Below are 26,522 nucleotides of genomic sequence, written 5' to 3' on the forward strand. Positions count from 1 at the left end.
GGTATCCAACGTTTTGACTTGCCTGGGCCACATTGAGTGAATATAAACTATCTTGGGCCACATATAAAATATATAATATAGTTAATGTATATAAATAACAAGCTTCCTTTATTTTTTATGATCTTACGAGCTTCAGGTTGGACATGCCTGGTCTATGCCAATAATATTAATTTCTTGTTTCAAGAACCTGGCCAAAACATGATCCATTCTGTTCTCATAACCTTTCTAACACAAAACTGAATTTGATCTCTTGAATACTACTAAAGTTTTAGTTTTGTGTCACAAATACAATACTTCTCACAGTCCATTATAACAACTGTTAGAAGAAAACATAATTTAGTGATAGTGTATTTATTTTTATTAGTCATTCTATTCATTAGTAGAATAGAATAGAATTTTTTATTGGCCAAGTGTGGTATGGCCGCACCTTAGTAGTGACCACTGGATTGATTCTTCTTGAATTGCCATATTGGTGCTGCGTAACTCCAGAGAACCACTAGACGGCAACAAAGATGCAAGATCACTTTAATGCCATCTAGTTGTTATCCTGATTGTTGCAGCACAGCAATATGTATGTATGTAGGTAGGTAGGTAGGTCGGTCTTTGGTTATTGGGGTTTTCTCCCACATAAAATTGGAAGTGTCTTGGCGCTGTTTCGACAAAGTCTCATTCGTCATCTTCAGGCTTCAGCTTCCTGCTTCTGGGAGCAATGTGTGATCACAGCTGTTTCTTCCTTTTAACTGCTAGAGGGGGTTTGAACTGATTGGGTGGTTGTCTGATTGTCGCCAAGACACTTCCAATTTTATGTGGGAGAAAACCCGAATAACCAAAGACCTATATACAAACACCCGCGAAAATCTCAGAAAACAAATATACACACACACACAGCCCTAGAGTCTTCTGAATTTTTAGATTTATTCATGTATTAATGTTGATTAAGCAATGTAGTGTTTTTCATCAGTAAATACGAAAAAGTTAAATTGCAACTCATTTCAGATATATGGTAACTGTGCAGCATTTCAGCAGCACAGATTCTTGTTCCAATTTGAAGAAAGATAAAAGTATTTACTAGCTTCTCCGAGGTTGACGCAATTACAATTCGTACCATAGTCCACGGAATTCTGGGAACTGTAGTTTCGATATATTCAGATCCAGGCTTTTACCATGCTTTTGGTCGTAGTATGGTTTTGAATTAAAAGCTTCTGATCCTTTCCAACTTTTACGAGTAACCCACGCCTCTAATCACAGAAACAACGTTTCCAATTTCAGATTGCTCCGCTCTTCCCCTTAAACTTGTAAGCGAAAGGCAAAATGGCGGCAAAAGGATGCAAGAACTTCCGACTGGTAGCGTCGCGCAAGTTTGGTTCAAGCGCCCGCCCTTCATCGAGGTCTTTGGCTTGTAAGAAATGTGGGAAAGGAGCACTTCCTGTTTCGCGATTTTCTCTCCAGGAAAAATGGTGCAGGGGGAGCAGTTCAGAATTACGCCTGGAGTTAATAAATAGCATTTTCGCTTCATTTTGTAAGTACTTTAAAAGAACAGCTTTTTTGTTCTTTTTACTGTTTTGATTATTGTGCCAACGGAGAGTTTTCAGAGCAGTGCGGTTTATTTTCTCAGGCTTTATATAAACCTGCAGTGCAATTTCATTTCTCTGCAGTTTTTCTTTCTGGGACAACGTTCTGCTGTTTTTACTTTTTAAAAAAAAAAAACTGGTATTGAATTATATTTTGCAAGTAATGTCTTTCAGTTGTGAGTTGACTATTATTGCGGCATGCATAATTTTAAAGAGAGAAGAATAGCAATGTCTGAAAGCTGCTTAAATGATCGTCCAAAATAAAATAATTTGAGCGTGGCTGGTTCTTAAATTGGGTTCTGGATACAGTGATCTAAATATATACTTAAGGCAAAATAAACCTGGAATTCTTCTCACTTAGTTAATAGAAGGGTGGATGAGGAAAATCCCTTAGGTTATTCTGAAGTCCATGAAAAAAGATAAATCATGATTTATTTATTCTATTTGCATGACTTCCCATCTCATCTAAGTGACTGTGTGGTTCACAACACGTAAAAACAACCCAATACAAACAAATTAAAAATCAATATACATATTTAAAAACAAAAAAATGTTACAAGAAATGGAAACATGTTGAACTTACATGATTACCCAGACCATTTAAAAAGCTTAATGCTTCTATTTTTTCTCTGATTGCTATTTCTTTTATAATACTTTGTACTGCTTGCTATGTTTCTAATTGTAATTCTAAGGTCTATTTACTTTTATCTTACAAGTCAAGGTTTTGTTTGGGTAGTTTCCTAAAGTGGCTCACATCAATCTATGGAAAAGCAAAGCTCAGTTGAATGGTATTATATTGCACGATAAAACTGACAGTTTTGAGAAAATAAGGATTAACTTCGAGGGTCACAGTCAAAAATATGTCAACCTTTCTTAGAAGACACCGGGGTGCTTCTTTTAAGGCACTTCAGACACAGCTAGACAGAATTTTAAAGGTTGTTGCTACAATAATATAGTGATTGACATATTGATGTTTCTGTCAGTGAAGGACATTGGACAGAATCTAGGTTCTGCTAAAGATCTAGGTGAACTGAGGAACACATGTGGAATGTTGTCTTTCAAATTCCCCAATCCCAAACCTTTTAGGGCAGGCATATATAATCCATGGCCTTGGACAGCTAGTAATTCAGTCCCTCAAGATTTTATTAAAAATGTATTTAAAAAGGATATTTGCTATTTATATACATTAACTATATTATATATTTTATGGGCTGTCCAAGACAATTTCTCTTCACAGACCAGGCAAGCAAAAGGTTGGACACATCTGGTTTGTGGATTTAAAAACAAAGCTGGAAACAAATTAGAAGATGAAGTTTGTTCAGCTACTTCCAGTCAAAATAGTGCTGCATTTTAAATCAGCTGAATTTCTAGCTGTTTTTCAAAATAAATCATGTTCAGAATATTGAACCTGTTGCAATACAGGTTAAGTGAGAAGAGCACTAGATAATAATTGGATTTGTGCACTGTCCTAAGTTGCCCAGGTTTTTGGAGCAAATGGGCACATTTTGAAATCTGTGTATATTAAGGGTTCTCTCACAAATAATTGTGATGGGCATGGTCAGACCAATCGGATATGGCTGCTTCCCATCAATCCTGTAGTTCAGAATTTCTTAACCTCAGCAACTTTAAAATGTGTATATTTCAACTCCCAGAATTCCTCAGACAGCCATACTCTTAAAATGTTTTCTATTTTAGCTTTACCTATATTTAGCTTTGTCTCTCTCTTTTTTTAAATGCAGGCCCACTGGGGAAGTAGATAAACACACTTCCAAATAAAGCACTGGATTGCAGTTGACTGTTCTTCATTTTTTAAAAATGCAAAAATTAAAAAATTGGGGGTCTGTGTGTGACCCTAAACATACATGTTTGAAATTGATGCTTTGTTTTTGCAGCACAATAGTTTTACATTTTTATATATTATATATATTATATATTAAAGTATATTATATTAACCAAATATTCTTTAACTTATTTGCTAAGTAAACTACAATTAACTAGGCTTATACAACATTATGTTATAGAACCAAACCAGATGATTTTTGTAATTTGTAAACCTGGTCACTTTCCTTTGTTTTAGAAAAGAGTATATGTTGTACATATGTTTAAAACTAACTTAAACTGAGAAATCATCTTAAAACATGCCAGTTTAAAACGATAAACCATAATCAATGATGTCTTTATATTTTAGATTTGTCCTAGTCTTTACAACAGATATCAGTGGTCATGAAATATTAAATAAGACAGTTGTCTCGGTCTTTTGCAATATGCCCTTCACACACACACACACACACACACACACACACACACACACACACACACACACACCCAACTTGCAGTTCAAAGCTAGGTGACACCCATTAATACTAGAAGTTCTAGTCTCCAAAGATATGGCTACAAATGTTACATTTGATGGCGTCTTTTCTATAGGAACATGGAACTGTTCCATTATGAAAAATCTTAGCCAAGCCTGTATTTTTTCTCCACTAATGCCACATCATAATCACCTTTATAAAAATAATTAGCCATATTTTACAAATGCGTATTGATAGGGTTCCAAAGTGATGTCTTCAAAGTTGACTATTACGTATTTTTTTCTTTTTCAGGATGGATGCCAGAGACAAGCAGGTTCTGCGCTCCTTGCGCCTGGAGCTGTGTGCAGACCTGCTGGTTGAGGGTCTTATCATTCAATATCTTTATCAAGAAGAAATTCTAACAGACAATCATGTGCAAGAAATAAGGGCCCAAGTTACTAACCAACGGAAAACTTTGGTACTTCTTGATATCCTTCCAACAAGAGGTCCTAAGGCATTTGAAGCATTTCTAGAATCCTTACAAGAGTTTCCATGGGTGAGAGAAAAAGTTGAATCAAAGCGCAATGAAGTTATGCTAATGACTTCTGTAGGTAAGATCAGTTTAAGTAATTAGTAGTTTAAGAATGTAGTTCTTACTATTAGAAAATGTAGAATGTAGTTCTTATTATAAAAAAATTACATTAGAATTAATGTAATTCTGGCATAGGGTTTTAGATATCGTTTGGTTTTAATTATAGTGGGTTCTTTTAGTGATATTTTAACTTGGGCCAAATTGAATCAGTTTTTTAAGTTGTATTTTATTCTGTATTTATTCTGTTTGCTATTTTTACCTGGCTGTAAACCGCCCTGAGTCCTTTGGGAGAAGGGCGGTATAAAAATTTGATTAATAAATAAATAAATAAATAAATATCAGGTTATTTTTTTAAAAAGTTCACAAGTAGCAACAGTCCTGATTTAATATCTGGGGTCTTACCCCAAAACATGTTCCAGGTCTGTAATGAAGATTGTTCCTGGTAAAATATTCTTAAGATCCAATATTGCCATGTTAGCTGTACCTATCAATAACTATTTAAAGAAACCACATTATTTCTACTCTCTTACGGTAGTTGCATGATCCCAGGAATATATGCGCGTTGAGTTAAAGAGATGATAAAGAAATAGTAACATTGCCACTTTAATTCAAACATGCACTTTCTTGGGACCATACAAATGCTATACGAACCTAGTAAAAAGCATATTTTATTTAAGAATCTAGTGACAGGTACAGTGATCATAGCCACACCAAATATGAAGCTTCTTTCCTGCTTTGGATGCAAATAGTTTGAATATTTCTAATATGTACTAATTTGATCCATATTAATTATGCATCTTTCAGTGATGGTCCTGAAAAGAGTTTTATGGTCATTTATTTAATGTCTGCTTTTCAAATATTTTCATCTTGAGTGTACATAGTTTGAGTGAAGAATTCCAGGAGCCATGAATCTAGTATACTCACATGTTGTTCAGCAGAACAGGCAACTGTTCTGGAATTCTATTGAATGGACTGCTATTTGCGTTTTATCTGTAGAGTTGTGGTAGTTTAAAATGAGTTGGTGAGACTTGGTATCTGTCTTTGTTGATATTTGTACAGGTCCTTGATCATGAACATCTCAAGTGGTGCTAAGTTCACTTTGGTCTTCTGAGTGAAAAGCATAACAGGAATTATTAGGTGATTCTGGATCAGTAGAGACAGGAATCAGAGGCTTTGAATTAATCTCATTTCATCCTCCATGAAATGTTAATGGTGGTGTTTCTTCTGCCATTATAGTGATTTAGAATAGAATAGAATAGAATAGAATAGAATAGAATAGAATAGAATAGAATTTTTATTGGCCAAGTGTGGTTGGACACACAAGGAATTTGTCTTGGTGCATATGCTCTCAGTGTACATAAAAGAAAAGATACATTCATCAAGGTACAACATTTACAACACAAATGATGGGCAATATATCAATATAAATCATAATGATTGCCAGCAACAAAGTTACAGTCATACAGTCATAAGTGAAAAGAGATTGGTGATGGGAACAATGAGAAGATTAATAGTAGTGCAGATTTAGTAAATAGTTTGATAGTGTTGAGGGAATTATTTGTTTAGCAGAGTGATGGCCTTCGGGAAAAAACTGTTCTTGTGTCTAGTTGTTCTGGTGTGCAGTGCTCTATAGCGTCGTTTTGAGGGTAGGAGTTGAAACAGTTTATGTCCTGGATATGAGGGTAAAGTAAAATTATTAATAAAGTGCTTTTTAAAACAATATTTTTATTAGAATTTTACAACACAATAAAAGTATAAACATAAAAAGAAAAAAGGAAATAAGAAAAAAGTAAGAAATCAAATGAAAAAAAGAAAGGAAACTCAGAATTTTGACTTCTGCTGTTCTTTCTATTCAGTAATTGCCATCTAACTATTTCCTTGCTCTGTTAATCCTTTTAATCTCCAAATTCCTCAATCATCAATTCTATCTTTTCTCCTTTTAGTTCCATCGTTTCTTTTTTCAGCAAAAAGTCGATGTAGGGCTTCTAGTCTTTTACAATAGTATTTTCCCCCTAACCAAATTAGTCACTTTTGCCATTTTTGCAATTAGGTCAATTTTATAATTCAACTTTCTATGATTATTTCATTATTCTTCATCTCTGTGTGTAAATAATCTCGCTGCTGTTAGCATATGCAGTTTCCTATATTTCTTTTTAGTTCAGCACTCATAAAATCCAATAATAATTCTGATTTTATTGTAATATTAATTTGTAGTACTTTTTTTATCATGCTGTGAATTTGCACCCAAAATTTCTTTGCCTTTTCACAAGTCCACCTTGCATGGTAAAAAGTCCCCTCTTCCTTTTCATATTTCCAACACTGATTTGATACTCCTTTATATATTTCTGACTGTTTAGTCAGTGTCATGTACCACTGGTATCATTTATATTAAATAATGTTAATTTAACACCAGTTTCCCACATTTTCTCCAATATATTCATATTGTTAGCCAAAGTTTACAGCCTGTAAAATTTTAATATAGTGCTGACTAGATAGACTAATTGCATTTTGTTCACTCTTGTGTGGTTTGGCATTGTTGTTGGCCATCGATCTTGACGATTTTTATACATGGTTAGGAGATAACAGCATTCCTTGATTTCTTTTTTTGATGATGCAGATTCTGCATATCCATTCTCAAATATATTTTTCATGAATTACCTTACAGGGACTACATTTAGGAATTCCTTCCTTTTTATTTTCTTGATCAATGTCCAATGGATGCTGTAGAGCAGTGGTCCTCAACCTTTTTGATACCATGGACCAGTTTCTGGGAAACTTTCTCCACAGACTGGTGGGGAGGGACGATTTTGTGTACTATCTTGATTCCACACATGTGCAATTGAAGCTTCGCTGGGTTGGTCTGGTTCCTAGTAGGCTGCGGACCAGTACTGGTCTGCAGTCCAGGGTTTGAGGCCTCCTACTGTAGGATAGAAGGTTTAACTTGAATCCATAGAGATTTCAAGGGGTCTGTGATTTTGGATGGGGAAAAAATATTCATTAAGCTTAAACTAATTTAGCTAGTCTTGTGATTGATTTAATGGCTTAATAAACTCACATTATGTATTTTTTATTATTTTGGTGATTATATTTGAACATTGTTTGTTTCTATAATTGGTTTCTAACAGGTATAGTCCATGTACATTTTCTTTTAGATAAGTTTTTCTGAGAATGGGTCTGTAGGTTTCAGTTAAGTCTCAAAGCACAAAAAGGTTAAAGAGCTCTACCAAAGAGAATGATTCTCCATGTTTAACAGAAGTTTGTGCTGGTACAAGGTGCAGAACTGCAGGGCAAAAAAACAGGGATACCCTCATGAATTTTAGGAGAGAGTATCAAGAAATATGTATGAGGTGCTCAATAGATCATAACAGAGTTGACCATTTCAAGAAACATATAAAAAACAGTGTTTAACTTTTAGATGAGATATTAAGGATGAGAGACACTTGAGGGCAGATTTTTGGATAGATTCAGATTCCAGAAATTTAAAAAGTTTTATGGACTTGGTAATTAATTTTTTACTGTGTAGGGGGAATTCTGGCTTTGTAAGCCATGTGTCTATGGCTATGCATGTTGTACTGCATGTTCTGACCTTGAAGTGTGGTTTATAGAATTCTGCTCAGCAGAAAACATAATGCCACTATTGTACTTAGATTCACTTCCTGATGCATTCAACCCTGTTGCTTACATATACATACAGTTTTCTGGTTGGTTGCAGTTATACACCAGTAGAAATTAGTGATCGGTGTAAATCTTTATTATGTTATATTGAATGTACATGTCATTCTGTCTTGAGCATTGCAAATCCAATTTGGAATAGTGTTTTCAAATAAATGCGCCCATTTTATTTTATTGAGAATCAAACTTACATGGTATATTATATATTATATAATATATTATATTACATGGTATATATATATAAATCATTGCTGAAGCATCTGAAAAGATACCAAATTTGTTTGTGCACGATGTTGTGAGAGAAATGAAAGCATGAAAGCCGTTCAAAAGCTTACAAGGAAAGTTTCCACATTTCCCATAATTTAAATCAGATTTTTTTATTTTTATCAAATTTGTTTTAATAAAATGCTTTTGGAGTAAAAATCTATCTAAAGATCGTTTTCTATTTAAGGTACATTAATAATTTAGTTTATTCAGTATGAAATGGAGCTTAGTTATGTAGCATGAGGCTGTATATTCTGCAATATTTACATTTTTGGTAAATTCATTCAATGAATCCAAGTTCTGCAAGCTGAGATAACATGCACTGCATTGATGCATTCACACAATTTCACTTTAACCATGAGATAAATCATAAAACAAAGTTCAGGAATATTCCTTTATCCCATTGTTTTACAAATCTATGTACACTACAAACTGTACGGTTGTTTGAAGAGAAGTGCATCTGTACCACCAGGCTCTAAATGTGAGGAGGAAGAGCAAGCAGTAAAAATGAAAGTGAAACCTTCTAAGCAGCTTATAAATATAATACTAAAGATCACCTGTCATTTCAGTTCCATCATGGCAGTGCCTATTAACGGACATCCACTCACCTGCTGCCTGCCATGTCCCTCACCTCGTTGTGTCACTGCCTCATCACCAGCCGTCCTATTAAAATGAATGGGACTCTTGGTGTGTCAACAGCAGGTTAGAGGAGGAGCCGCTGCGGGACAGAGATGACAGTGCTCTTTAAAAATCATGATTTAAATCAAGTTCATTTAAATCAAGCCTTTTTGCTAGTGATTTAAATCATGATTTAAATTGTGATTTAAATCAATTTGATTTAAATCAAATCCACCTTGACATGTAATATGCATTGCAGTAGTCCAAATGGGAGGTCGCAAGAGTATGAGTAAGAATTAGCAGAGCCTTCCTATCTATAAATGGATACAATTGGTGCACAACCCAAAAGTTCACCATACTTACCACCTGCTCTACCAGCAGGAGACTTAAATCCAAAAGGATTCCCAAATTGCACGCTAAATCCGTCTGAGGTAGTGCCACCCTAACCAGTATCAGAGGTGGAAAAACCTTGGTACCAGAAAGCCCAAACATCCAGTCACTTAGTCTTGCTTGAGTTGAGCCTAAGTCCTTGCACCCCATCTAGACTTCTACAGTCTAAAGGCATTTAGGTAGGGTGTCCATGGCATCATTCAGGCAGCCCTGGGTAAAGATATAAAATTGGATAACATTAGCATATGGATTATACCTCATCCCAAAGGTCAGATGGGTCACACATTCCTGTAACTTGCCCTGGTGTTTGCAAATAGTTATGAAATACCAGCGTTCTTTTACTTTGTTGTTTAGTAAGACATGCAGAATGGGCATTCTTCACACCCATTCACAAATGCATTTTTCATGAAAGTTACAAAATGATCCATCTGTGGCTTCTTCTCTACAGTTTAGTGAAGAAAGCTGGGAGAGAGAGCCTTCTTCCTGTTGTAAGGAGTTGGCATCTGGATGAATGAACTGGAAGTGAAGCCACCTGCTGGTAGAATAATACTTGAAGAACAGCTTACCCATTGTTCATCCATTATCTTTAATAATTGTTAGTTGCATAATAGCCTCTTTCATGCTACAGGAGGCCCATGCTTGTGCAGCTTCTGCTTCAGGAAGACCTTGGCAGCTTCTGCACTTCTTATAGACACATTTGATTACAGGCATTGGCTCTGCTTAGATAGTCCTCAAATTACAACGTAGGAAGTTAATGTTGGTACTGAATGAATGGTACATACTCCTAGTCTCTGTAGTGACAAATGTTGCACCCCCACTCTTACGTGATCAGAATTCAGATGCTCGGCAGCCCATTTACACTTGTGACTGAAGGGGCACTTCAGCTTCCCCCAACTTTCTATCTCCCATCATCTCTGGCCCTTTTGCCCCTGTACTCTGCTGTCCCTACTGCCTCACATTGCACCAATCTCTTTCCCATCTTCTTGCTCCTGCTCCAAAACTGGCCCTTCACAAGACAGCTGAAGACATGCACAAGAGTTTCTTCCTGAAGATGTGCACAGCAATTTCCTCATGAAACTGGGGAAGGAGGCCTCACATGGCCAACAGCTGCCTTGCAAATGGCCAGGCTACGCATGCCGCATGCCTCGTCAGCAGTAGCAGCAAGAAGTTGAAAACTCAGGCAGGGGCAGGAGTGCAGGAATGCAGAGCAACAAGGGCCTTGGAGTTTAGGGTGACTGGGGCTTTGTGATTCTTTGCTGGGTTGAGTTTCAGGCTTCCTGGGACAGTTTTAGTTTTGCACCATGTGGTTGGAACTTCCCAGGGCAGCTGGGATTCTGCACCGTTCTATTGAGCCAGGTTGGGGCTTCTAGGGGCGGTTGTGGGGAATTATTTCCATGAACCTTGTACTTAGCCTTCCGGGGACCCCCTTACCTCCCCCCTCCCCAAGGCACCTCATGCTCCTTTATTGCTCTGTGCCCTTCGCTCAGAGACTGAAAATCCTACTTAGATTTTGGCTCCCTTTTGGCTCGGGGGCTGGCTGAAAAAAACTCCCTGCTGAAGGATATCAGCTCCATGCCTGATTGTGCCACTTGCACGGGTCCTCTTGCCAGTGACAGCAGCTTGCAACCCTCCATACTGACTTTCCCATTCACGGTCTGTTGGCAGAGAAGATTGCAAATGGCGATCATGTGATTGCTGGGCACTTGGTAAGTGTGAAAGATTGCCAAGCACTCAGATCACAATTGTGTGATTGTAGGGATGGGGGAGTGCAGTGTTTCCCAATAGCCAAAAGTGGTCTGTGGTCCATAAAGCACCCTTTCTGAGACTGTTATAATTCCAGACCATGATTAAACAAATGTTCATAAATCGACAACTACCTGTAAGCAAATAGTTGGAACATGTACAACAGATAAGAGCTTTTCAGTCCAACAAGAGATAACTTAAAACTATATATATCAGACATTCTTTTGCTCTACTTTATTTGGATTATAACTGTTAGAACATATAAACAGTAGTTACATATTTTCATATCATATGACTCCAATATCACATTAATTCCATTGATACATTGTCCAAACTAGTTTAATTAAAACATCAGTATTTCAATTATGAGATTGGGTAATTCCCTGCATTGCATACTTGGCTAAACAAGAAAAGCAGCAGAAAAGATGTGTGATGCTCCTAAACATCTTGATTTCAGGTTAACAAGTAGACTTCAGATTCAGAAAGTCTGCAGTTTGCAGTCTGCAAATTAAGATTTTGGGCCTCTGTGGCTCAGGCTGCTAATGCAGTCTGTTATTAACAGCAGCTGCCTGCAATTACTGCAGGTTCTAGTCCCACCAGCCCAAGGTTGACTCAGCCTTCCATCCTTTATAAGGTAGGTAAAATGAGGACCCAGATTGTTGGGGGCAATAAGTTGACTTTGTATATAATATACAAATGGATGAAGACTATTGCTAACATAGTGTAAGCCACCCTGAGTCTTCGGAGAAGGGCGGGATATAAATGCAAATTTTTTAAAAAAAGATTTCTAAGCAATTTCACCTCTGTTTGATCCATCTAGTGGATATGTTTACAATGTCACTATAAAAAGCAGTTTCATGCCTAGTTTTAGCATATTCAGGCGATGAGATGACTTCCTAATTGAGGATTTATTCGGAGGAATACTGGCAAAGGCATAATAGACAGAAAGCCTCTGCATAATGTTTACAGTTTTTAAGAAAGTTGCGGCTGTTGGCAGAAATATTTAATTCTTTCTAGGAACAGCAAGTTATAATAACGCACTGTATGTTTCTGTAAAATGATAACTTTGTGCTATGGAGTGGAGTGAAGTTTCCTGTGGAATGTTTTCTTTCTATTTCTCTCTTTCTTCCCTTCCTCCCTTTGTTCTGCTCCTAAATACTAACTCTATTGATGTGAGTTTAGATTTAATGCTGAGAAAGAAGTGGATAGATCTGTTCATGATTAATGTTCCCCCATATCTCTGTCACTATCTCTACATCTATATCTATATCTATATATCTATCTATATATCTATATCTATATCTGTCTATGTCTGTGTATTTATATGTATGTATATGTATATACACATACGCACACACAGATATACATACATACTAGCTGGATACCCGTGCTTCGCTACAAAACTATGTGATGGGGCTTGATAAATTGACAGTTACAGCTTGAAACTTAATGAGTAGTTAAAATCTGCCTCTCCCCTCCCCTTCTCTCCCTCAGCCTTGCCCCACAGAAGCCAAGCCTATCCTATCCTATCCTATCCTATCCCCCTTTTCTCCCTCAGGCTTGCCCCGCAGAAGCCTCCCCTATCCTATCCCCTGCTTGCTGCTGTGAAAGTAAAACTGAAACTGAAACTCCTCTTCTCTGCTTGCATTTTGCATTTGGAACCAGAGTTCTTTTCAGGTGGGGAGGGGGAATAGAGCTCCTTAGCATCAGAGGACTGTTTGGAAATTTAAACAGTACTTGCTGTGTGAGCAAGAAGGAGACAGGAAGAAGCCTGGTCATGGCTTAACTCAAGTGTTCTGTGGTAAAGCTGCTTGCTGCTGTGAAAGTAAAACTGAAAGTGAAACTCCTCTTCTCTGCTTCTGTTTTGCATTTGGAACAAATTTCTTTTCAAGTGGGAAGGAGCAGTAGAACTCCTTAGCATCAGAGCGTGTTAATAATAATATAGGAAATACTAATGCTCTGATGGTCATTTCGAAAAATCCTTTCTTAGTAGCACCAAGAAGCTAAGAGGAACATACATGGCAAATTTCAAGTTTGTAGACTTTACGGTTCTGGAGATTTTGTGATTACGGCGTGAGTGGTTTTTGCTTTTATACACAAACACACACACACACACACACATGTTGATACACAATCAATGCATATAGGAAAGTAGGAGTGGGAGTAGGAAAGCAGTTTTACCCTATTCTTTCTGTTTTGTTTTGTGATTTTGGATTAGTTTATTCATAGAACTATTTTTGTTTGAAGGGGTATTTGGTCAGATCTGACAGTTAATTTTTTGAAAGATAATCCTAAATCAGAAGTGGGCAGCTTGGTATCTTCCAGTTTTGTCACTACAGTATTGCTCTTGTCAACTACACCTGCAGGGCTAGTGTCAAGGGCTTTGGGATATGACACTTCAGAGTTAGGTGGAAGACACTTGCATATCCGTGGCCCTAAACAAAGTATGCAAAAGCATGAGTTGTGCCACATTTTGAATGAGCATATGATTCATAATACACTAGGTAATAAAGTTAATATCTAATTGTTGTGAATATGGCCTGGTGCCAATCCCCATGCCAGGCTGGCAGTCTATATATCCTTTCAGCTGGAAGGCTGGGAAAAGAATGAGACTACTGTTTTCCCTGTAGCTTCTGATTATAGAAATGGCTTCATATTTTATATTTTGACCTTTTGAATGCCACAAGGGACTGCATACTGTAGGTGCTGTATGAAAGGCTAGTCTCTTTGGACCTCTATGTGTCTCAGTGTGTGTGTGTACTAAGTGCACACACTCATACATTGAAGCTCCTATTTCTCTTTGAATCGGATCTGTACATTATTATTATTTTTTGCTTTACTATAAATGCAAGTTATAATGACCACATACTGAAGTCCTCTTTTTAAGTATGACTTTGTTCCTCTCAGCTCTCACTTTTTCATCTTCTTGGATTGATGGAATTTTATATTTTCTTTTCTGAAAAGGAGTTGTTTTTCAGTGCCTATGACCTCTGTGTGAGGTAGATTAGGAGATAGCTTCTTGGGCGGGAATGCTGAAAATGTAAATTATTTATTGCCATCTAGCACAGTGAAGGGTAAAGCAGAGTTTCTGTTACAAGATTTCTTTATACTTTTGACTGCAGAGCAGATTCTGAATAAAAGTCCTACATTCCCACCATTTTCTTATCCTTTTGATGAATTTAAAGTCAATGCATTGCATTGCAGCCTGAGAAATATATCTACAAAAATCACATCAAAATCGCCTATTTTAGTTATTGTAGATTCTTAAATGACTAGAGTAGATGATAATAACTAATATTTTTATAGTTTGATCACCTGAAGATTATTAGTCCATTTTGGGAACAAAGACTGTTCATGTTTCCTTTCATATTTTAAACATTTAATTTAAATATATAAAACATCACATTTTTAAAAATCCAGCAACATAAGACTCTCCCTATTACTAAGCCAAATACAAAGTAAGAACTAATAATATCCTACCAATACAGGGGAGGAGTAGTGGGTGGTGGTGTTTAGAGTAGAGTATGTTTGAGGAAGAGGGTGTATTTCCTGATAACAACTTCAAACCTTCACACACAAACATGCTGCCACCAACCTTGAACTCTGAATTGAGTGGCCTCCCTGGATCAAAGATGACGTAGAAATGCTTCTACAACTGTGGGATGTGATGAATGTATTAGCTTAGTTCCTGGAGTTCTAATCTGGAGTTCAAGTGATATCTGATCAAATATGAGGGTTTTTTACCCATGCCAAGAACAGTAAAAACCATTCTCAAAATGTTAAGAACACATTTCTAATTCCTCCATACTGTATCTATTTGGTTTCTATGTTTCCATAAAATCCTAGTTTTCTTTGCAACTGGTTTTCTGCCTTTCATTTGTTGTTAGTGTTTTACACAAGCAGTTGGAGACACAACAATATATTTTTGCCAAAATGTAATTTGACATACGGTCATCTGCTGTCTTTTTGGTGAAAATTGGAAGAGATTTATCCCTATTTGCTGCCAATTCTTTGTTTTTGTTCTCTCTTGCTGGATTACTACAGAAAACGGTTGAATATTCAGGATTATAAAAATTGTAACCTAATGCCAACCACTTTCCTTGACATTCTAAATAAAATTTAAGTAAGACTGAGCAGTTTGGGCATGGTTTTAATACTACAATCACATATATTCCAGAGATATCCTTGGTGTTAATTTTTTCAATAAAATGAATAAATGGATTTCCTGCCCAGAAGTGTTAATCTTTTGTTAACACCTATAATACTAAAGTAACCTTTCTTTTAAGGTTTGGAATATTTTCCTCAATGATGACTGAGGCAAAAAACTATGTATTTCTTCATTGCCTTTTAACTGCAATATTAGCTTTTTGTGTGATTGTTTTCTACTTGCTCTGGAACAGTTCTCCACAACCTTTCTTTTCTAGTTCTAGTTTGTTTACCTGCTGTATTTAGATTAAAACTGATTTTTTTTCTTTGTGTTTGAAAACTCTGAAACAATGAGGCAAAAATTATTTTTGTAATTGCTTTCTCTTTCATTTGGATAATAGAGGATTTCGGTTCCCCCCACCCCCTTGTGTTGTCAGTCTTTGGAGCAGCCGAGCAGTAAGGATGCTTTATTTTCTTTTTCTTTTTCTTTTTTCATTTATCTATTAGTAGCTTTAGAGTGGGAAAGCTTTTTAAAGTAGTTTTTATGTTAATTAATTCTGCCTTATTATTGCTGGTTTGGCCTTGAGAAAGACAGTTTTCTTTATGTGCAATTTTCATTTTTTAAAATGAGCTTAAGTGATAGGCTATTACCCCAGTTTTGCCATCTTCATTGCCTGTGTCCCTAGTGTGTTGTCCATTGCTTTCACCAACTCATTCCCTATTGACTAAGAATCTCACTGTTCTACTTATTTCTGAAATATTATAAAACATGAATGGGAACCTGGCATCCTGCAAAAAGAATCCTTAAGTTTGATTTCACTTTCTACAATGCTTGTGTAGGCTATTGCCTTCTTCCTCAGATTAAAATGATTTGCCTAAGGTCACTTGTCTAAGGCAGGACAAGATTTATTGTCTCCTAGTTTCTAGTCTTTATGCCTTATTTAACTATCCAGGATAATACAATGTTAGTTACTTTGAAGATATTCAGTATGTATAGCTCCTGGGAAGTCAGAATTCTGGTTAAGAAAAGAGTAGATAGGTGCGAAAGACATGATCACAAAACAGAAATATTCTTAATTTATAATTGTTGTAGTTTCTAGACCTAAAGCACACACAGAATATGACTGTCTTGTATTAGTCAAACTAGATGCTTTATAATGAAAGCATCAGTTACATTCCCTAAATGTTTCTAGGAAAATATAATCAAAACCATTCTAGGCAAATTCATGCAACTGTAGTGCTTCATCTTCCAAATTCTGTTATACTTTTAATGCTTTTAAGGGTTATTCTTAGTTCTGAATAATAAGACTTTTCTTTACTAGGAACGGAGATATGCAGTCTTCAAGCAGCTTGTATTTTAATTGTGACTCTATTTCTAGAGTGAAACAGTAAACTGAATGGCAGAAATTAATTTCTGTAAAATTTGAAAACTTTCTTTCATGTCCTTTACATTTATTGTTCAGAGTTAGCTTCTTTTCCCTCATTAAATATGTATATTATGAATTTTTCTATTATATAAGTAACTTACATGACCAATTTTTAAATATTAATTTCAAATAAGTAATCTCAAGATCCTTATATTCCAATATTAATGAAAATTAAACCTGAGATATTCTCTGACGTTGTTTGGAGAGTGTAAAAATCTGGTGTTCTCAGTAGTCTTATAAGTTCTTTATTTATATACCCCTAAGATCCAATTTGGTCTAGTGGTTATGGCACCAGGTTAGAAAGCATCGAGCAAGTCCAGCCTTGGACATGAAAACTAGCTGGGTGACTTTGGACCAGTCACTTGTCTCTCAGCCCAACCCATCTCACAGATTTGTTGTTTTGGGAAAAATAGGAGGAGGAAAGTGTGTTGGATATGTTCAGTGCCTTGAGTTATTTGTAAAAATAATAAAGGCAGGATTATAAATAAATAAATAAAATCAGATTTCCTTTATTTTCAACAGCTCTCACTAGATAATTCCATTTAAAAAATGGGGGAACAATCCATTGTTACTGATGATGAAACGTGTTTATCATTATAGAATAGAATAGAATAGAATAGAATAGATCTTTTTTTTAATTGGCCAAGTGTGATTGGACACACAAGGAATTTGTCTTGGTGCATATGCTCTCAGTGTACATAAAAGAAAAGATACATTCATCTAGATAGTTATGGTTTTGTGTCATCACTTTGTAGCACATAGTTTTAATTTATTCTGTTTTTGGAGATTGCAAATTAAACCACATGCACTTGCCCTTGGAGAAGTGGAAAACCAAAAGAATAACACTGAGCTCTGATTTTATTCTTAAAAATACTGGAAGTCAATTAGAAAATAATTATAAGAATTTTATCTTTAAATTTATTGAATTTTTAATTACATACTGATCAAAAAGCATTGATACTAAATGAGTGGGAAATCAAACAATTTATGTATCATAATTGCTTTTCTACTATCACAAGTTCTACATTTTTCACATGGACCCTCTATAATCATGCAAAATTACCGGTAGTTGCTGTAAACTTTTTTTCAAATATACTCAGTCTTTATATTCATGAAAATAGAGATCCTGGACATAGTTCAATATATTTAAAAAAGGAGGGGAAAATGGCAAAACTTTTATAAATAACTCACAAACGCATGCATAATCGAATCCCATATTTATGGTGTGCTATTTGTTTTTGTTTTGTGTGCATTTTTCTCATTTTATTTCCATCTAGCGCATTTCATATTTTGCTTGTTGCTAGAGAAAGAAAGCAAATGTTTTATCAACAGAATTCACTGAATTATGTATCATTAGGAAATATTCTTAACCTTTAAAAAAGTTCATACAACTTTTAAAAAAAGAGTATGCAAAAATTCAAGGAAAAAAAATAAAATCTAGAAAAGCAGCCCAACTGATCAAGAAACAAAACAGAAAAGAAGAAGGAGGAGAAGAATATAAGCATATATTTTTTTTGCTATAAAACATGAAATAGGTAGCAAGGAGAAATATAATACATTTTTTTAACCAGACAGAAAAGTTTGCATTTTCAGAAATGGATAAATTACATATCTCTTTAATCCAATTCTTAATATTTACCGTAGAGTCTAGACAAACTTTTTTTTTGCAAATTCTTAAAATAATTACGTTGGCAATTCCCCTTAACAGAGTAAACACAATTCCTCAAAAACAATAAAATATTTCTCCATTAATCTACATATGTACCATAGCTTTGCGGGAAGAATCACAATGAAAATACCTACTAAATTAGGCTGCTTTTTTGTTCCCATTGTAAATTTTAGCCATCACTTTTTTTTTAAATAATTTTTGAAATGTTACCAGTGTTATAACACAAACTGAAACTTGCAGAATAGAATTGAATAGAATAGATTTTTTTTTTTATTGGCCAAGTGTGATTGGACACACAAGGAATTTGTCTTGGTGCATATGCTCTCAGTGTACATAAAAGAAAAGATACGTTCATCAAGGTACAACATTTACAACACAATTGATGATCAATATATCAATATAAATCATAAGGATTGCCAGCAACATATATATAAGATATTCAATAAAACTATAGTTGTGTATTCTGTGCCTTGAGATAAAAAGATAGTATAAAGCTTTTAAGGAGCAGAGAATTTTTTAATAAAAACAGCTTCAGAGTTTTTCAGTAATGGTTACATTCCAGGACAGGTGCTACATAAATCCCTACTAAGAATGATTTGTTTTTTGTTTTTTTTTAATAAAAATATTGTACAATTCAAGATTCATGGAAGTTGTCCCGAACTGATTTTTTTTGTCCTATTTTTGCTTTAAATTCATAAAACTTGCACAAAAAAAGACTGTGATTGACAAATAAATATCTGTCTATCACTCTGTATTCCAGGTGGAGATTTTTGAGGCTGTGAAATATTCTTCAGAATTACATGGGATAGTGGTTTTGAGATCTTCGTGATAATCTCTACTACTCCAAATGGTAAATTTGCGTTTAACAAAATAAATAATGTGTCATGATTTATTTACAGACTATTTATAAGCATTTAATTAAAGATAATACAAAATATACCTATTATAGCTGGAATTCGAGTTAAAATCAAATGTGCTTCCCTATTCCCATATGAATCGAGACCCCAGGATGTGCAGAGGACAAGATTAGCCTTCTCACTCTCCATGTGAGCATGGGAAAATATGGATACTTCCATTGAGAAGGAGCATGTGCTGCAAATGTCCTATATAATATCACCTTATTATTGCAGAATCTGTTTCATTGAGGCATCCAGGCAGAAACACCTCACTGGTATATTGATTTTTTAAAATTGGTGTATAATTCATCTAGTGTGTAGTAGCAGATGACGGCACAAAAATATGATAGAGGGAAACCAAATGTTTTCGAAAAGTATTTATGAATAGCAAAACTGAAGCCTGGATTTTTGAGCTGAATTAATTGCTCGTGTTTCTGGGTTCCTCTTGCTTAATTGATCTCCATTTGTGTCTTGCATTTGGACTGGCAGATTAACAGTATGGTTTTTAGTTTTCTTGTTTATAAAGTTTTGATTTGCTTTATTTTTGTTTTACTGTTTAATAAGTAAAGTGGGACTAACCTATGCTTTTGAATTCAACCTTAATGCATCCTTTCTTTACCCTATTAAATATTAGAAGGAATGTAAATACAGATCTTTTAGATATCTAGAACATTAGTATAGGTGCAAGATGGAAATATATCCAAGCAAAATATTTTTTTTTAAAAAAAGTGTGGCTTTTACTAAAAAAGTAATTTGTTTTCACAACCGTCACTTCGTCCTTTTATGTAATCCAAACTGATTTAACAATAGGATTTTTCCAGGAAGACAGGAAATAGTAAAAGAGCATGGTTTTCAAATCTCCCCTATTTTAGTTTACAAAATCCCCCTGTTAATTTAATGATTCTGTTGTAAAAAACAAATCTTCGTTCCCTCCTCCTTTTTCTTAGAATACTATCTCCAAGAAATTCAGAGGGCTGCAGAATACTGAAGCATTTGTGTTCAAAAAAAATATTCTGATACTTCCTCTCCAGCTTTTAAAAAGATATTTTAATACGTTTAAAAGCAGTTAAACAATTGAAGTGGTGTTTTTTTTTAAAAAGTTTTTACTCAGTAATTGGATAATAATTAGAAGATTAAACTGAAAGACTATAGAAATAATGGTAAAGATTTTAGGAAAAGTGTCTAAGCTACTGTCATGTGACATTCTTTATAAGAACTTTAAACAATTTTTAAAAATTGCAGTTGTAATTAACATTTGACCTCCAAGTCATATTGAGAATTTGAAGCTCAATCAGATTGGATCCTGAAAAGACACAAATCATATTTACTATTCACTTACACTATTCATATATTTCCCACAATGTTCAAGCCAATGTATGTGGCTTTCTTCAATTGCTATTAATACACTCTTGTAAACTGTATAGGCTAGACTAGAGTATGATTGATTCCTTCTAACTATTAATTTGAATCCTTGTCTTCTCAGTCTTAACTATCACTATAGAAAATTCACATCCTCACCTTTTATTTGACAGGAGCTTGGTTATTTGTTTATTTATGCAGTTATTTATTTCAACTATTGCTAAACCAGTTTTACTATGCATTCTCCACCTGATTGCATTAATTAATTATAGAATTAGCAATGAAGTTGTGGATTCTCCAATAGGTCAGATCAAAGGATTCTTTGTGAATGTATCAAATATCATTTCTTTTCTTTCAATGTTGGATTATTGTGTTCTATTTAAATCCACAAAAAACATATAGTTAACAAGCTGAATGTAAGTTGGACAATGGGATGTTGTAGGGCCATATTAAAAAGCAAATATTTAACTCTTTTCTCTCTGTATGGCTCAAAAAAGATCACCGTACTATCTTATCTTGTAATTAGAATTTAGTTTAGGATTCTTTGCCTGCTGATTTTTAATCCTTGATCAGGAAGAAATACCTGCCTTGAAATTGTGACACTTTCACTACATCCTTCTTCTGTGACTGGTAGAATCTTTGCAACATTTATATTCTTTGGCTCATTCATGAGTCCATGACTGCTCTTTGTTTTTACCACATCTACTTATTTCAGTCTTTTCGAACATGCATCATTAGCAAGCAATGTGTGTGGCTTCCAGGAAATTTCATGAGGCTCATTATTCCCCAATCATTCTGAGCAGGAAGAAAGGACAGTAAATAAAATAGCATAAATTAAACTTAAGAAAGAATGGAACTGAATGGTTTAGCCCAAAAGCACCTGACAATTGTTGCAAAACAGTAATGGTCAGCTATGAGAATTGTGCCATTGTCAGCTGGGTGTCATCTTTGGCAGACATACCACATAGTCTAGCAGTGCCACTTTTAACCAATCATTAATGTTATGAAGACTGAGAGAATCATTAAAAAATGCAATTATTAAGATGTGAGAGCAGCATTTAGGTGCTGTTTATCCTGTTAAATCTGTGTCTTTTTCCAGTTAGCAGACTAGCATCTTGACATTCCTTGTTCCCAGTTAATAAATGGATTCACCTAAATTCTTTTGAATGGTATCTTATGCAATGTCAGCAATAGACCTGTTGGACAGCATTTCACAACTTGGAGCATACCCAACATATTGCAGCACAGCTGTGATGTGTTAACAGGATGCTGGAAATGCTGGTGTTGTATGCCCAGTTAGCTGCCCCTCTCTGAATGGGTCAGGTTGCCCCCTGCATGGGCCTGTTAATATGTCTATTAACAGGGAGAAATCAAGGTAAAGACAGATTGCTCTTCTTGCTTATTTCTTTCCTATTAATTAAAGGATGATAAACAAAAAAAAAATAGACAGTACTGCACCAGCAAAGAGCTTGTTCAAAGACAGAATGTGTCTCTGCTAGACTGAGGACTTAACTTCTCAATGATACAAGCTTTTTTTCTGCTCAGGCCTAATACACCAATATGAGACACAACTTTGCCAGGTGCAAATACAGGACAAGTTTCCCAAAGGGACATTGCCACTTATGATACCAAAATCCTGGGAGATTACCGGTAACTGCATTATATAACAGCTCCACTAAATGGCAATTATTTTTATTATTAGAATGAGCAGCTGTGACAGAAAATCAAAGTCCACGACCTCAGGTGTTTTAAAGCTATTATCACTGTACCTGCTTATTTAGAAATAGTCTTAATGAGAAGTCCTTTTAAGTCTGCTGTGCTTTCGCAAATATTCCATTCATATATTTGAGAGGCTATAAATGAAAGAAAAAAAGGAATGAGATGAAGATTAAAATTCACAGCCTTTCATTAAAATATCCAGAATGGAACAATTCTAAAATAATGAATATATCCATATGGGTGGCATTAATGATAAATGCATTACATGCAAATAGTCCCTGGTTAAATTGCTTGCATTTTGAGGTAAGGATGGGAACTCTCCTGCCTAAAGGCTTGGCAAACTTTTAATCAATTTTACTAATTTTGGGTTAGGTAGACCATTGGCTAAGAGCAGTTCCTTCTTTCTAACAGTTGTCATCAACTTGATGGCATATTATTATCCCATAATTAGGCCAATAACTTCATGCAGTAAAGGGGATCTTCTAAATCCGTGATGGAGAACTTATGGCACGCGTGCCAGAAGTGGCACGCAGAGCCATTTAGTCTGGCATATGCCACATCGCCCATTCCTCTTCCGGGTTTCTGGTGCACGCATGCGCATAGGCCAGCTAATCTTCTGGTTACCGGTATGCATGCATGTGCGACAATCAGTAGACCTTCACGTGTGCACCAGTGCCAGAAACCGGAAGATCAGCCGGCCAGCTGATTGTCGCGCACACATGCGTGCCAGTAAACAGAAGACTAGCTGGCCGGTGCACATGTGTGCCTCGAGACATCCACCCCCTTGCCAGCCAGGAGTGCTCCCCCAGTCTCTCCCCTGCACCCGCCCGCTTGCCTGCCTACCTTGTCACCGACACCGCAAGGAAAGGCCCCGAAGCTGCACTGCCTGGGATCCACATGGGCTGACGCAGGGAGATGCCATGCATGGCTGGCTGGATGCTGCCCAGAGTGCGAGGCTGGCAGGAGGAGAAGGAGCAGCAGTGGTAGACCATTCGTGCCCGCAAAGTTTGGTGCAGGAGCCTTTCCAGGCCCAAAACGGAGCATGTGGGAGGTGTATGTGTGGGTGGTGGTGGCAGCGTCTTGACCGGGCCACCTTGGCCTCTGAATGTGTGCCTACACCGCCCTGCCTGGGCTCCTCCCTCTGGGAGCTGCCGGCTGAGCATGTGCGGCTGGCGGGGCTTTGGCGGACCAGCAGCTGGTGAAGGTGGGGGAGATGGGCTGCCTGCGCAGGTGACCATGTGGCCACCATCAAAACAGGGCTGAGAAATCCTCTTGGCTCGCTCCACCAGCCGCGCTGTGTCCCCTGGACTGTGGGTGTTGCTACCTCCCCCTGCAGCGGCTGGAGGGCCTGGCTTGGTGGCGGGTGTGGCAGGTGTTAGGCGGTGTTGCTGCACTGCCTGCAGTTGGACTCGTTGCTCAATCTCCACCATGTCCGCTGCTGCACTGCTGGCCAAGCTAACGGAAGAGAAGGAGCAGCAGGCAGGGCAGTTGGCCGCCCTTCTGCTCATTCCCTGGCATTGGCTCAGAATCACAACTGCAAAACTCTGGAGTAAAGAGTGGACTTTGAGACAGGGATGCGATTGTCACCCTGCGTCCTCATCAGCTTGTAACAGATGGCTCAGGTGGGGCGCAAGAAAGCGAAGCCGGTAAAAGTGGCTGCTGAGTGCAGTGGGGGTGTCCTTGGGGTGCAGAGACACCAGTTGGGTTTGGATTGTGGGATGGGGGGTGCTGAAAAGTTAACCCCTGACTCTCTGCAGAACCACCCTACCCACTCACCAGTACCTGGATGGGGTTACTGAAAGTAGAGGCACCTGTAAATTAACGTTCGTTCATATCTGAAGGTTACTCAGGAAAGATTGGGACTGGGGTGCTTATTTGCAGAATCAATTTTTCGGAAGGAAAAGAGAGAGGGGGATGGGGCGGGGAGGGAGGGAGGGAGGGAGAGAGAGAATAGGACCGGGGCCGTTCATGCCAGCAAAGGTTGGTGCAACCCTCTCCTCCTGGGGCAGCCCGTCAGCGGCTTCTCCTCCTTCTGGCTCTAAAAGAGCAGCCTCTGGCAGGAGACCAGAGGACCAGAGGAGAGTGCAGCTCCTTACTCATGGAGATCCATTGGCGAGGAAGCGGTCGCAGTAAGCAGTAAGAGGCGCACCGGCCAGGAAATGGTCATGCTCCCTGACGGGAGAGGATTGCTTGCACGAACGGCCTGCCCGCCTCACGCTCCAGGCAGCTTCCAGCCATGCCAGCCTCCAGCCCTACTGGGGCAGCTTGCCTCCCCACCAGCGGCTTCTCCTCCTGGCTGCTCCAGGAGCAGCCTCTTAGCTGGCACGAACGGCCTGCCGCTGCAGCCTTCCACCTCCCTGGCAGCTGCCCTTGGTGCTGTTGGGGAAACAGCAGCACGAGAACCACAGTTGCCACGGGTGAGGTGGTGGCAACAGCAGGAGCAGCAGCCCGGGATTTCCTTCCCCCGGAGGCCAGAAGCCCGCTCAGGTGAGGAGACAAGGAAGCCTCAGCCCACCCATCCTTGCCGCCACCACCCACTCACACCCGATCAATCTGCTCCTTTCAGAAATTTGCTTTTCTTCCAACGCCAAGACTTGGATATAGAGGACTGCATACTGTCTCTGAGCACAAACAGAGTGGAAGAGTCCGCTACCCTTCAGGGCTGAATATAGAAAAAGTCACCTCAAGGCAAAGGCTGAGTGACGGGAAGAAGCTGCTGCCAGCTCTGGATCTGGCGGCCCACAGGCTCAGCCCGAGCTTTATAAGCCACTGCAGTAACTGTGCAGCCTCGCCAGCTTACCAGAAAGACTACCACATATAGACACAGCAAGAATCAGTTGGGCCAAAAAGCATCCCACGCAATAATGACATTCCAGGCCCAAAATGCAGGGTGGGGAGCGAAGCGCATGTTCTGGGGCACGCATGCACAATGCAGGGTGCATGTTCAGGGAGGAGCATGGGGGGTCATATGCACATGCGCATGGGGGTTTCGCATTGCATTATGGGTGCTGGACACATGCACACGCTATCGCACGTGCCCACACACACTTCCAGCACACAACGCGAAAAAGGTTCGCTGTCACCGTTCTAGATAAATACAACCATATATGTTTTTCTTAGCTTTTGTATTCTATTTATTTTGGGTTAGCCAAGACAGCTATAATTTTCAGGGACCTGGTCTGGAAAATCTGAAAACCACACTTTGAAAGAAAGAGAAAGCAAGAATGTTCAGTTAGCATGCGTAATTCCAGTTAATTTTAAGTGGTACTCATCACCCTGATAAAGTAGTCATGACAGTGATGTCGGTATTAAGTGTGGAATTACTCGCGAAATGAGTTTATCATGTCATAAATTGCCAGGAGCAGAAACAGAACAGAACAGAACAGGGCTTTCCTGGAAACTAAGCAAGTGGTGAGCGGTTGCTATAGCTGCAGTGTTTCAAGTAACATACGGCCTTTTAAGAATCATTTGAGACATTCCCACTGTGTTCCATTAGCACCAATAGTGGCTACTATTGTGAGCATAACTTCTTTTCAACCAGTCTGCTTTTTTATTCAAGTGCCTGACTTACAGTAGTGCTACTTTCGGAACCAAAATTAGAAATCAATGCCTAGATAAAGGCATAGAAGATGGAGCCAAGCAAACCATCTCAACACCTTTCAGCATTATTGCTAGTTCTATTTATCAGTTGTCTCCTTTCATATTTTTTTTCAAAGAATGTATAACCTCAACTGCATTTTTTTCCATCTCCCCACGGTGCCCATGGAAAAAAGCAGTTTTGAGCAAGAAAGGTTCATATAAATTGAACCAGATTCAGAATAGAGCAGTAAGAATAGTCAGCGTCCTGGAAAGTGTACAACTTATAAAAAGAAGTTTCAGAAATTGGGAATGCTTAACCTTAAAGAAGAAAGACTAAAGAAAAACTTTTAAGTTACCTGAAATAAAGCCATACAAAAAAAATCAAGGCCTGGTTGAATGTCTGTGGAGATTCTCAGTCATCCAGGTCATGGTTGTTCCCCAAAGATGCTTTTTTCAGGAGGCAACCGGGCTTTCTTGTTTTTTTCTTTGAAGGTGTTTTGCTTCTCGTCCAAGAAGCTTCTTTAGCTCTGACTGGGGGTGGGGAATGGAAGGATTTATACTGTATTCCTTGCAGACAGCTGGTCAT

General features: G+C 37.6%; 1 protein-coding gene across 1 annotated transcript in view; it reads left to right on the top strand.

The window, feature by feature from the left end:
- Positions 1 to 912: 912 nt before the first annotated feature.
- CRADD (CASP2 and RIPK1 domain containing adaptor with death domain) overlaps positions 913 to 26,522 on the top strand; it is a 31,854-nt gene continuing 6,244 nt past the window's right edge. Inside the window, exons 1-2 of the mRNA XM_058191432.1 lie at positions 913 to 1,519; positions 4,175 to 4,473. Coding sequence (XP_058047415.1) covers positions 4,176 to 4,473 — 298 coding nt within the window. The 5' untranslated portion in view covers positions 913 to 1,519; position 4,175. The remainder of the gene's footprint in view (positions 1,520 to 4,174; positions 4,474 to 26,522) is intronic.

Source organism: Ahaetulla prasina, chromosome 7 (genome assembly GCF_028640845.1).
Source record: "Ahaetulla prasina isolate Xishuangbanna chromosome 7, ASM2864084v1, whole genome shotgun sequence".
NCBI classification, from domain to species: Eukaryota; Metazoa; Chordata; class Lepidosauria; order Squamata; family Colubridae; genus Ahaetulla; species Ahaetulla prasina.